Source organism: Apis laboriosa, unplaced genomic scaffold (assembly GCF_014066325.1).
Source record: "Apis laboriosa isolate Shangri-la unplaced genomic scaffold, ASM1406632v1 scaffold12_cov154, whole genome shotgun sequence".
NCBI lineage: Eukaryota > Metazoa > Arthropoda > Insecta > Hymenoptera > Apidae > Apis > Apis laboriosa.
This window is the reverse complement of record NW_025221207.1, coordinates 3250973-3263443: the sequence shown is the minus strand read 5'-3', so window position 1 is coordinate 3263443 and position 12471 is coordinate 3250973. Positions and strand designations below refer to the sequence as shown.

At 43.5% G+C, this 12471-nt stretch overlaps 1 protein-coding gene across 9 annotated transcripts in view; it reads left to right on the top strand.

The window, feature by feature from the left end:
- The window catches only part of LOC122720579 (RNA-binding protein Musashi homolog Rbp6), a 772925-nt gene that overhangs the window by 491008 nt on the left and 269446 nt on the right, over positions 1–12471 (top strand). For all 9 annotated transcript variants that reach the window (XM_043947364.1, XM_043947367.1, XM_043947362.1 and 6 more), the window contains one exon: positions 3499–3540. In XM_043947364.1, coding sequence (XP_043803299.1) covers positions 3499–3540 — 42 coding nt within the window. The remainder of the gene's footprint in view (positions 1–3498; positions 3541–12471) is intronic.

Here is a 12471-nt window from a genome sequence, read left to right as displayed (position 1 = left end):
GGTTATGCTCGCGAGAATGGCCCCGAGCCTCTCCATTCCTCCTCCTCCCTCCTCCTATCTCTACCCATCCCTATGTCTTTTCCTCCAACGATTCCATTTTGCGCGAGCGTTTCCCGGCTTTGTTTTCCCGTTTCACGGTGCGAGGTATCGTCGTCGAGGACAATCTCGTCGGTCGACTCGATGAACGGAATTTATTGAACGATGACAAATTTCTATTGGTTCGGTGTCTATCTTTCGATCCACCATTGGCAACGTGTTGTAACAATTGTTCTTTTAATATCAAAAAAGAGAGGAAGAGAAGAAATTATAAGGAATATGCGCACACGACAAGATTTTTTTAACATCCAATTATAAAAATCGACTTTGTAACTTTTTTTTTTTTTTTTTTTTTTGGAAAAAAGAAACTTCTTCTTCTTCGACTCTGTAAAATTACCAACGAAATTGTACTACGATTAATTTAGCCTCGTAGTCCGTGAACAAAGATGACTGTTCGCAAATTCAAATTCTGGATCCAGAATGAAAGTTCTTGTCGCTGGAAACTCTCGCCTTCCTCCTTCTCCTCCTCCTCGATCGCGAGGCGAAGGTCAGAAGAGGAAAGAATCGTAAGGACTTTCCTCTCCATCCTTGTAACTGGCAACGTCGTCGGTTGACGTCGTTCGCTTCAGGGCGTTCAGGTGTGAACTTTGCCGTGGGGGATTATGCAAACGGGGTGGTGGTGGTGGTGGTGGTGGTTCGGAGAGCAGGAAAGGGAGAAAACACAGGAGTGAGAAACGACGTCGTTGGTGCGGTGGCGGGTGGATAGAGGCGGGTTTTCTTGCTTGTCATTACCACGTTCGTGGCTTCCACCACCCGCCTCTCCTCTCTGCCTCTTCTCTCTTACCTATCGCGGGCGGCGAGCACTCGCGGATAAGCTAAAGTTCGAGAACGTTGGCGCGAGATCGTTGTTTAAAATTAATTCCCCCGGGGGAAAATTGTCTGAGCGCGAGATGCGTGTTTTGATTACAAAGTGATTGACTTTGGAGAGTTGGCGGGCAAAAATTGTTGCCTCGCGAAGATCGGATCTAATTTTTAAGGGATTATTAACTTTAGTTGCTTCCTTCAGAATTTAATGTTGTTAATTGTCTGTTATGAATAAAATGACGTAGCGATAATCGTTGCAATTAAACGAATAATTTAACGTTATTCGTAAAATTCATATCATTTAAATACATGGAAGAAATGTATTTGAGTACACAAGATACACATGTAATATTTTTTAACTTTCTTTGCGGAGTTAAGAGTGATTAATATCACTTATATTTTGCTTCCTCTACAATGCATTGTTCTGATCTTATTATAAAAAAAAAAATTACTATTAATTATAATGATTGAATTATTATTATATTTGAATAATAATAATCCAATCATCGAATACAATATTTAGAAACGTTAAATTTACCGTTTATTTCACAATTATCAACTTCTTATCAATGTTCATAATTGCTTAGTAATAGAAAAATATTGTTCCGAATTTCATTGAAAGTATACGGACACTTTGATAAATTTCTCGTATTTACCAAGAGGAGAGGATGTGAAATATGAAGTGTCTTTCGACTGGTCTGGATTACTCGCAAGACATTCATCTTAATTTTACCGTTGCATAACGTCGAAAAGAGTTCCATAAGATTTTTATGAGAACCGCTGATTATTCGATACCCTGGTAGTCTCCGTCGAGACGAATTGAATAGATTGCACGAGTAAGACGTAGGAAGTAGGTGGATTTCCCGGTAATTGATTCCGATAAATGGTTGTGAAAAATTGAAACCCAAACGATCCTTCGCGGAAGTGAGATTATCATAAATCATCTCACGGATCCGCGCTCCTCCGGAACGAAGAACCTGTCACTCCGTTAATATTTCTTTTTTAAGCGTAATAGATTAAGTTGTCTCGAATAAGGGAAACGAAAATATACGATACATTTGGAGGAAGGAACGTTTGGCAAGTTTTTTAAAGGATAAAAGGAGATTGAATCTCTTCGCGGTGGAAATCCTTGAAAGCTGAATAAATAGAGGAAGTGTTTTCGACGATAGAAGTGACCTGGGATATCTCAGGCGATAAAAAAAATCTCCTCCCAACTTCCTCCCCTCCCTACCGAATTGGACGATAAAAACAAAAAGTGACCCAGTTTTGGCAATGCAACGGGGAACTCGAATACCTGATAAAAAATCGCCGATTCAGCGATTCCTCGCGATCGGAAATTAAATATTAAACGTACATCTACAACTACTATTCGCGGTGTATCTCGAGCAAAGTGTATCTACGTTCAAAAAATTCTCGCTTCTCAATTTTTACAAACGTTCACGTTTTATAAATTAACAATATAACGCAAACGCCCCGAGTCGAGTTTGCCAAGTTTCTCCCCAAGAATTTAATACAACTATTTTTTATATTAAACAACCGAAGCCGAGCATCGAATAACTTTGTCAATAATAAATTTCAAGAAAACCCTTCATTCTTGAAACCAAATTCGATGAATCTATTAACAGATTAATAGACTTGTCAATAGACTCGTGTAAAAATCAGATCAAGATTATTTAACAAATTCATCCGAATGTCCACGATCCCTATCACTTCCACGGATTCGAACGATAAGCATTTCCTAAATCCTAGAAATCCTGCTGCCAATGTAAGAATTCTTATTCGATCCCGCCCTTCGACTATCATTTTATTCGCGATACAAGTCGCATCCCCTTTTCCCGTATCCGCCTCAAATTCGTCGAAGCTCGAACTTCTCGAAACGAACGACGCCTTTGCGGTCACGTTCTCGCGTGTAAGTTCACGCACGTAAGAGGTAAGGTCACGAGGAAGGAAGCCGAGACGAAACGTTCGAGCGGCTCGATTTCGCGGCAAGAATTTACGTCGCGGTTGCACCGGGAATTCCATGGCTTCGCCGTCCCTCCACCTAACGGGGGGTGAGTTTTTTTTTTTTTTTTCCTTTTTAGCCACGTAGAGCGTAACACGTGCGGTTACATTCGACCCGGTCGCACCTCCCCAAGGACAAACGTAGGAAACCGAGCGGAGGACAGGGGTGAGAAAGTCGAGAGTTCGGTTCCTCCACTTCTTCCGTATCCCCCATCGCGACCCTCCGCTCACAGTATTCAACCGCCTACTTTTTCTTTACCCGGTAATTAATCGTAATGGGAGTTTGAGAGAATGGGAAAAACCAAAGGATAAGATATCCATTTCTTTGTCTAATTGCTACTACTATGTTTTCTTGTTCCTCGATTTCGATTCCTGAAGAGGTCCTCAAAATGTTTTACAAGAGAAATTTCGATATATATATATATTTATCTCAAGTCTCTTTCTATTTCGCGCTAGATTATGCGAGAATTATGTTAGAATATATTGAAAGATGATGATACAAATAAACGAGTCTTTAACCTTAAATCGTTCGTTCCTTGTATAAATATATGCTACGGTTATCACGAGTTAATATTTTCTTTCTTGTTTTCGTTTTAGATCGACCCGAAGGTGGCGTTTCCCAGGAGAACACATCCAAAGGTAAGGGAAATTTTTTTCTCTTTGGTATCTTTATTGGTAGCGTTGAAAATTCCCCGAAATCCGCGAGATGACAATCGTCGCATTCGAAGCAGCCGCGAGCTTTGCTTCCTTCACACGCATGAAAAACTCCTTTGGGCGGAGGAGTCAGGCGGTAAAAGATAAGCCAGACTGCGAACAGGAAGTAGCTAAGGGGCAGACGTGAGCTTTGAAAGTCTGCTAACGAAAGGGTGGAGAGAGGGAGTTGAAAGCGGAGGAGGACAGCAAGACGCCGAACGCCTCTCTCCGGGGAGAGAACGATAAAGTCCTCTCGTTCTCGTAATAAGAGCAATTAGATGTAATTCATTTCGAAACCCAGAATTATTTTCTTCCCAGTCTACTCCCCGAGTCGGCCCGTTTAGTCACGGCCGAAACTCTTCTCTCGCCGCGAGACGCTGAATCGTGGAGTTTGCTGTGGGACGAGGATGGAACGATATCAAAAGGGGGAAGAGAGGAGGGCGCGCTCGAACACACGCATTTATCCATCCACGAGCGTAGCCACAAACGCGCACCCATCCGTAGAAATTCGTGCAGGGTCGAGTGTGTGTCTGCGCGATTTTGGGTGGAAGGGAGGGAGGGAGGGAGGGAGGGGAGGCGAGAGAAATTTGCGCGGCTTAATAATATAAATGCCAGGCACGCGAATTACCGGCGAGTGACTGAATTGCGCTAATTTTAATTGTACCCTTTTCTCTCCTCTCCCCTAACCGACACGATCCCTGACCCACCACCCCTTTCACCACCATTCTCTCGATGTCTGTCGAACTCCGTTCCACCGTTTTCGAGCGGGCTCTTTTCAACCGAATCCTCTGACAGCTCGTCGCCCGTGCGTTCGTCATTTTTTCCTCTCCTTGTTTCTCCTCCCGTGCTCTCCTCTTCTCTCGTTTCCTTTTTTCCTGTCCTTTTCGTTCAACCTTCAACCCCCTCCCACCCCGGTCGGTGTTTTTCTTCTCGCTTTTTCGTTCGCAGAAAGCGAACGGAGGGGGGGGGGGCCGCTAACGTCGCCTCCCCAATTTTATTTCATTTCAACGTCAAAAGCCGGAAGCGCATAAATTATGACGCGAACGGGGAAATCACGATTCAACGCCGCCGCCGGTAATCACGTATCCCGGGATATTAACGAGCCGCACGTTCGATCGGACGGCGGATTGCCTCGATGAAAATTTTGTTATTTCTGTTGCGAGGATTCGGCGGTGTGTAACGGCGTCAATTTGCGCTATTATAAGATAGAAATTGGCGGGGGAGGATGGGTGTGCTTTGAAAGAAAAATTGTTGGATTCTTCTCACAGGCGGGGGCCAGAAGAGTTATTCGCGAATCGTCGACGGTAATTTGTGAATAATTCACGTTGTGGGTTTTATACCGCGTCGAATTTTGAATTGGAAATTTTGAAAAATTAATAATTTGTTCGATAATTTCTGTTTGAATAATAATAACCATTGAAAAATATTCCTATTCCTAACGAGGTTTTAAACGTGGTATTATTTATTAAAGGAAATTATTGCGACAACGTATCTTTACAAAATCATCGCTTCCAAATTGAACGTTACAATCTTTTTCGAAGAATTCTTCATGGTTCGAAACATGCAAACACCGTGAATCGCTCGACAACGAATCTGGATCTGGAAAAAAGGAAAAAGATGAACAAGGAAGGAAGAGGAAAAGAAAAAACGATCATCTCGAAGCATCCCGCGTGCAACGGAGCGCGTATTCGAAATAAAATAACGACTATTAATCGCGAGATGGGAGTAACATATTTCGGCTGAACGCTCGGGGCAGCTGGAACGGGCGGTGCAATTTTCATAAAATGGCGGTGGCTGCACTGGCCTCGACCCCTTCCCCACCTCCCGCACTCCTCCACGGAACCTCGTTCGAAAAAGTAATACGGATGCACGCGTTCCGTTTCGAGTTTTGGGATCGTTGCCAGCTTCTGGGCCACGCGTACGATACGATACTGGCATGTCTGGCGCGATCCACGCGGCGATAATTCGACGCTATAATAGATGTCATCGTATACCCATTCCCGTGAGGGGGATTCTCCTTTTATTTCGATGTTGGGATCCGCGTATAACAGGCGGAAGCGAGCGTAAACCGGGAACAAATCTTCACGTTCCCTCGCGTGGATAATCCCCGCCAAACGGGAAGGTATCCGGATCCTCGAAGGAAATCTTAGGGAACGCTCTTTTGTTAAATCAGATTTCAAGGATGTTCAAAGAATGTCCTGGCCCTCTTGGATAACGACAGTAATGTACGCTCGTTCCTCGTAATCCAACTGTTTTGTTTATTCTTTTTTTCTTTTTCTTTAACGACATTCTGTTTTGCAACATGTATTTATAACGTTCTTTATAACGAAGATTAATCGGTGAAGACGTCGCGTCTTCGTATACAAAGCGTTGTTCAAAGTGCGTATTACATTTCATTACTGAAACAATATTCCGCACAAATGGCCCGATAGAAATTAACAATTACCGCGTATTAATAGAATATATTTCACGTGAAATAATTCATCGGATTATGAATATTCTATGAGCCCTCTCTCCTCTCCCTCTCCCGTGTACATTATTTTCATTATGTAAATATTTCAACACGGTATAACAGAGCGGTTGGAAAATGGTATTGTGTATCGTGCGATTTTCATATCCGTAACTAACCCACACCTTCTTCTCTTTTGCGACTCATCGTAGCCAAGTAAAAGACGGTGACGTCTACTGGAAACTCGGGTTGTAGTAGACCGACCCGTGTTCAGCAACCGTGGTTATACACGGGGGATATTACACGGTCTCTCTGATATTCCTCGATGAAGACAGAAATTTAGAAGTTCGTCAACCCCTCCTCCCCTCCCCCAAAACACATGTTAAATCCGATGAACTTTATGGGGAAAATGGCTGCGTCACAAAGTTCATTGAAATGTCACCGACTGTGTCCTCTCCTCCCCACCCGCTACAACCCGTCGTAACAACCTCCTCGAGACCTCGTGCCGGAAGCGCTTTGTTACCGCACTTCCGGGCTAGCGGAAATGGCGCAATGCGCTTCCGACACGGCGGAAAAGTAGCGACAGTCATTACCGAGTCCTCCAAGAACGCCTCGCCGTCCTTTTTCTTCTCTTTTCTTTTTTTTTTCTTTTTCTTCTTTTCTCATCGGTTGCTATTCTTTATATATATATATATATATATCTCCTCTTTTGGCCTATTGTCTATCGCGTTGAATGCACGCAACTCATACGTCAGCAAAGAAAGACAATAAGATATATGAAAAGAATATCGTACATAGGAGTGATTAAATTCTAAACTGTGACTATTGCAAAATGTATAAATTCTTTTTTTCTAAAATATGTTATACGTTAATGGGAAAGTTTATTCGATAAAGAATTTAGTAATTTATACAGAATTTTCAAGATAAAATGCGATTGATTTATAATAATTGAAATCATTTAATTGATCACGTTTAGCCGTGCGTGAATTTATCTCGTTTCGAAAAGGGCAACTTGATTACGCTTATGCGAAAAGTTCTGACAACGAACGGTTAACTTATTCTGAAACGTAAAGACAGTACAACAAGTTTCAGGATAAACTGGTAGTAAATTAATGTTGATGGGAGGAGGGAAATGTTAAGGGTGAAATATCTCTCGAATTGTTCGATAAACTTTCGCATTCGGATTGTTTATCACGTGGAAGAAGTTTGAAACATTTATTTGTGCATCTCTATGCGCAACTTTCATAAAGACGTTCGTTCGTAGTATTGTTGCTTCGAGTAATCCCACGCGTGATTCGCAGTTTTTTCATACAACTCGAACTCGAAATTCTTCAAAATTTTTCTACCACGTGTAAACTCGATTTGACGTATTATACAAGAAACGATAATCAATTGGAAGAGAGTTACCGATCGTTACGCGCAATTGGAAGATTAGAAAGCAATTCTTGGAATAAGCCGTATCTTCCTCTTCTCATCGGTATCCCCTTCGAGGCAAAGTTCACAGGGAGGCAGCAGCGCCAGCATAATATCCACTTGTTACTGAGTAGCGATACGTGCGTATACAGAGTGAGGGAAGACGCAAACGTGTACGTGGGACATTATTCAGAGTGGCGCTACCTTGAAAACGTGGGGCGAGGGAGGAGCGTAGGGATAGATGTGCAAAAGGATCAAGGTTTGAGGAGAGAATCACGGGGAAGGGAGCGGAGAGAAAAGGAGAATAGGAAGGAGGGGGAAGGGAAGAGGGTATACAGAAGGGAGGAAAGGAGAGGCGTACCACGTCTCTCGCGTAACGAGCTGCCGGCTCCCCAGGGTGTTCAGCTCCTCCACGTCCACCCCTCCCTCCCTGTTCGTCTCCTCGTCTAGTATCATCTCCACCTCCGTGCCCTCGCAAGCATCCACGTACCTTCTTTCACCGAAGTCGTTTTGTTTTCTTCGTCGAAGGGGGATGAGAGGGATGAGTCCAACTAGACTCGACTCGACTCGGTGGTCGTTCCTAGCTCCGTTACCGATCCTCGTGCACGCGAACGTTTCGTCGAATTCGAACAGGATTTGCCGTTTTCTTCGTACGATTCATCGAATATACGATTCTCATTCGCGTCCGTTTCAGGATCTGGAGAAAAGTCCAATTTATTATTTGGACTTTTTGGAGAAACGCTTTTTTGTCTGTTAAAATACGCAAGTTGAAGAAAAAAATAATTATTGGACAAATTCGATTACGAAATATTCGTTTTAAGGACGATCGATCGCGCTGTTCGATTCTTCGCGACGAGAGGGAAATGGTGAAACACTTGGCCCGTTTCTCGAGGCCAAATCTCGAGGTCAAAGCATTAAAGGCTTGTAAGGATCGGTAAGGATCACGTGACGGGCGGCCAGATCTCCCGAAAGACCAATTTGTGATTCCGAATAGAGCAAGGACTACGACTACATGTACATCCTTTGGGTACTTTCGTCTCCCCCATTTCCTTTCTCGGTGGGCGGGCTCAAAAGAGACCTGTTACATTCATCTTTCGGGACTAAATACGCTCCCTGGCAAACTCCCCGGCTGGCATTAGAGCGAAATCCCATGCATTTTATACGCGGTCAGGTCATTCAAAGCGACGGCTCGTTACTTATACCGGGTGTGTACTCTGGAACACCTCCCCCTCCCCGGACCAGTTCACCAGTGGCACCCTTGTGGACACAGTCCAACCCCCGAGGACCTTCGCAACCTTCCACTGAAACATCCGGCCCTCTTCTTCCGTCTTCCTGCCTAACGCGTCCACTTTCTCTTCACCGGCTTACAGCCTTCGAGCTGTGTGTGTAGCAAGATCGTGGAAAAGGGGTCGGGGCCGCGAGGGGAGGGTATGTTTGCGCGTCGTAAGTGGCGTCCAGTGTCCGTACAACGTCCCTCAAGGTTTCTGCAGACGGAGTCGGGGATCGTACGCGTCATCCAGCGACAGATACCAGTGGGATCACGGATGCATTTATGGTACACTCGGGGGGACGAGAGGGGGGGGAGTTAACCCGTGTGGTGTAATGTTATCGTTTGCTGGAAAAATCGCCGTGTTCGTCGGCGAACGAGAGGAGGTGTAAAGATGACGGTAAAACCGATGCTTCGTATCGTTTTTACACGTTGCGAATAGAGTGTCGTTCTTTTCCGAAAGTTTGTCAAAATTTTTCTTTCTCGATGTGGAAGCACGTTTTGCTATTTTGAATACAGAATAACAACATGCTTAACATTCGTTTAAAAGTAAGTGTAAATGTGTAAACAATTGGAACTTTGGAATTTCAAAAAATCAAAAGTAAAATTTGATGATTTTAGGTATAATAATAAATAACAATTAACAATAAATATAAATTTGCGTTAGAGTAGATAAAAAAGCGTTGAGCTAGAAACGATTCTCTTTTGTGTTGAACGAGGAGGAGAGATGTTACGGATGTTACTTGCTTTTAAGGATGGGGGAGGTTAGTTTAATTTTGAATGAATTTTCCCGCCCTGATCATAGGCATTTAACAGGGTCACTAGCTCATCACATTCTACAGATATGAAAAGTTCGGTATCTCCAGTTTTCAAAAGGGTACGAACCGATAATCTCTCTTTTATCCAGGTCTATTCTGTCTGGAGGGTCGATCGTTTCGAGGCTCCAGATTGAAATTCGTAGCTCGACCGAGCGCAAAGCACTTTAATGCGTTCCTACCCCCCCCCCTCCCCTCCCTTCCCCCCTCTTTCTCTTCTTTTCTTCCTATCATGCGGATTTCGAGGTGATCAATTTTATTGCCCTACTCGCCCTCCGCTGTTCCTTTTTCCGCGACTTATACAATCGGCCCTGGAAAACATCCGGATTTAACTCCACCGCTTCCGACTCGAGTCCTGTCTTTTTTGGAACCGATTGAAATCCAACTTCGCGCGCAATGAATTTCATTCCTAAACGAGCGGTGTTATGAGAATTATATCAGCGATGCATCTACGCGTAATTGTATAATTAATTTTCCTTCAAACTTCAAACGATCTCGAAAAAGTTTCGAAATTGCAAATCGCAACTATACCTAAACCTATTCCGATTTCCAACGCGCAATTGGACCGATGAAATTTCCTCTCGTTCGATTAGTAAGAAGATTTACGTACAATTAAATAATACATCAAATTGGCGATTAAATTATTATAGGAGAGAACTTTTCGCCCAATTTATTTAAAAAAAAAAAAAACGAACTGGAAGCTATATTACTAATCTAGTCTCATCGAGAAGATTAACTAACAAATCTTATACGAAAGATCTCCTCCTCTCCCTTACTTACATCTTTCTCTCCCCTCACTATCCCTCCTTTCATTACGGTAGCCACGCATCGCAATTCCTCGATCCCCGAATCCCACCCGACACTTCGTTAAATTACCCAGCACAATCGCACTCCCTTTTATCCTTTTGTCCCCCTCGATGGATGATCTCCTTCCCTTCGAACTCGGTAACGAAATCGCGGAAGAGGGAAACGACAGCAAGTGACAAATTTCTATTCGTGCCACTACAGACATCATCGCGATGCCCTTCCAATTAATCAATTCACCAACTGCTGCAACAAAAAAGAACTGTTCTTTTTATAACAAAACAGTTATACATTATACTATAGACACTTATATATATATAGCACTAAATGTGATGAAACTTGAGAAAAATTCTTGTTCGTCCTACGCGTCCTATCGAAAGATCGGTGACGTAATCGAGACGAAATTGACTTAATTCTCGACTCGGCGTAGAACTACGATCGCGTTCCTCTCGAGACAATCGGACAAATCGTTTAATCTCGAAGTTTCTAAAGCCAGTAGGCAGGTCGTCGTTTGACCGTGGATCATGGCTGCCACCTGTCGCTGGTTCTCTCGGGGAGACGGGATCCTCAGATATGTTGCGTCGCATTGAGATAAGCTAAGCACTCGCGTGATGGAGCAGCCCCGTAAACTCGGGCAAACCACGTCATGATGCCACCGAAATGGGTGCTGGATAATGTATAGGTGCACGTGATGCACTCCTCCTCCTCACCCTCGTGGAACACATGCACGCGTGGGGGGATGATGGCGCTTCCACTTTTACGCTTCCCTCGTCGCTTCTCCGTGCCCACTTTATCACGGTTGCTCGCGCGTAGCCTGTTCCGCTCTGACTGAGGAGAGCCACGTATTTTCGGGACGACACTTCGTGTGTTGTATCCGCTTCTATCTGGATACGACCGGTTAGATATTTATCTGTGGTTTCGAGAAACGAGCAGGCACGTACGATAAGCTGTTTTTGTTTCGAAACATTACTCATTGTTATGATTGTCGTCTTCGTTTAATCTTATTCGATATTTGTTTTTCGTGTGTTTGATAACGTGCTAGGATCTGTGTGTATACAATACATGTATGGAATCGATTGGAAATTGTGCGTAAAAATAGGATGATTGTTTGTGGTTAATTAATAAATTGTTACATTATCTATTTGGGACGTTACATTATAAATCTTCTTCGACGAAATGATGTTAAATTCGTAAAAAAAGATCATGGAAGCGGTCCATTAGCATCATGGTCGGATATTATAACCAAAAACCGGCCTACCTTGGAAAAATCATTTTTCACAGGGCGTAATTGCAAGTTTATCGGGATTTTCGATTCAGCAGTCGTAACTTATTCGACGCTTCGACACCGATGATTTACGATCGACCGCGTTGCAAATTTTTCAAGGGATTCCCAACCCCGTACACAACGCGCAAAATCTTACCAGAGAGTTCCATCGAGCAGAATGCAAATTCTCTGGATCGCGCAGTACCAAGTGAGGAGGAGGGAAGGGGAGGGAGGGGGCTGCCTCGCCCCCTCGACCTATATTTTCCTTCGAGATTTTAAAACCAAGCGTCTGAAATAGATCACGCCCCCGTGCATAAGGGCGTTCCACAAAGAAAACAAATTACACCCCGTTTAATGGACATTTCATGAATATTCAAAAAGTTCGCCGCTGTACCTGTTGAACGTCCCCAACGTTCGCACTTATTTATTCCCTTATTCTTTCAATCTCTCCACTCGTGCTTCCCTTTGTCTCGATTATATCATCCCTTATCTCTCCTTTCCTCCGTTTCTCCTATTCCGATTACGAGTGACGGGAGTGAAAAGTAGTCCAGGAATTTCTTTCAAGTGAAATTCAAAACTTGAAAAGTAAAAGTTGTTCCAATGATACTTATTAGGAGAGATTATTATTATTTTTTTTCTTCCTTTCTTTCTTTTTTTTTTTTTTTTTTTTAACAACGACTCAGCAACGACATACGCGACAAGATGGCGACGTGAAGCGGGGACGGACGTGGCGGTGCATCGTGAACGAAGCTCGAAACAATGTGACGACGGCACACAGGTTCGCCCGCGCGCTTCATCCGAGCTCGACGGACTCAAAAAGCTTTTCATTTTTTGCCTAGCGCGCTTTTTATCATCGCATTGAATC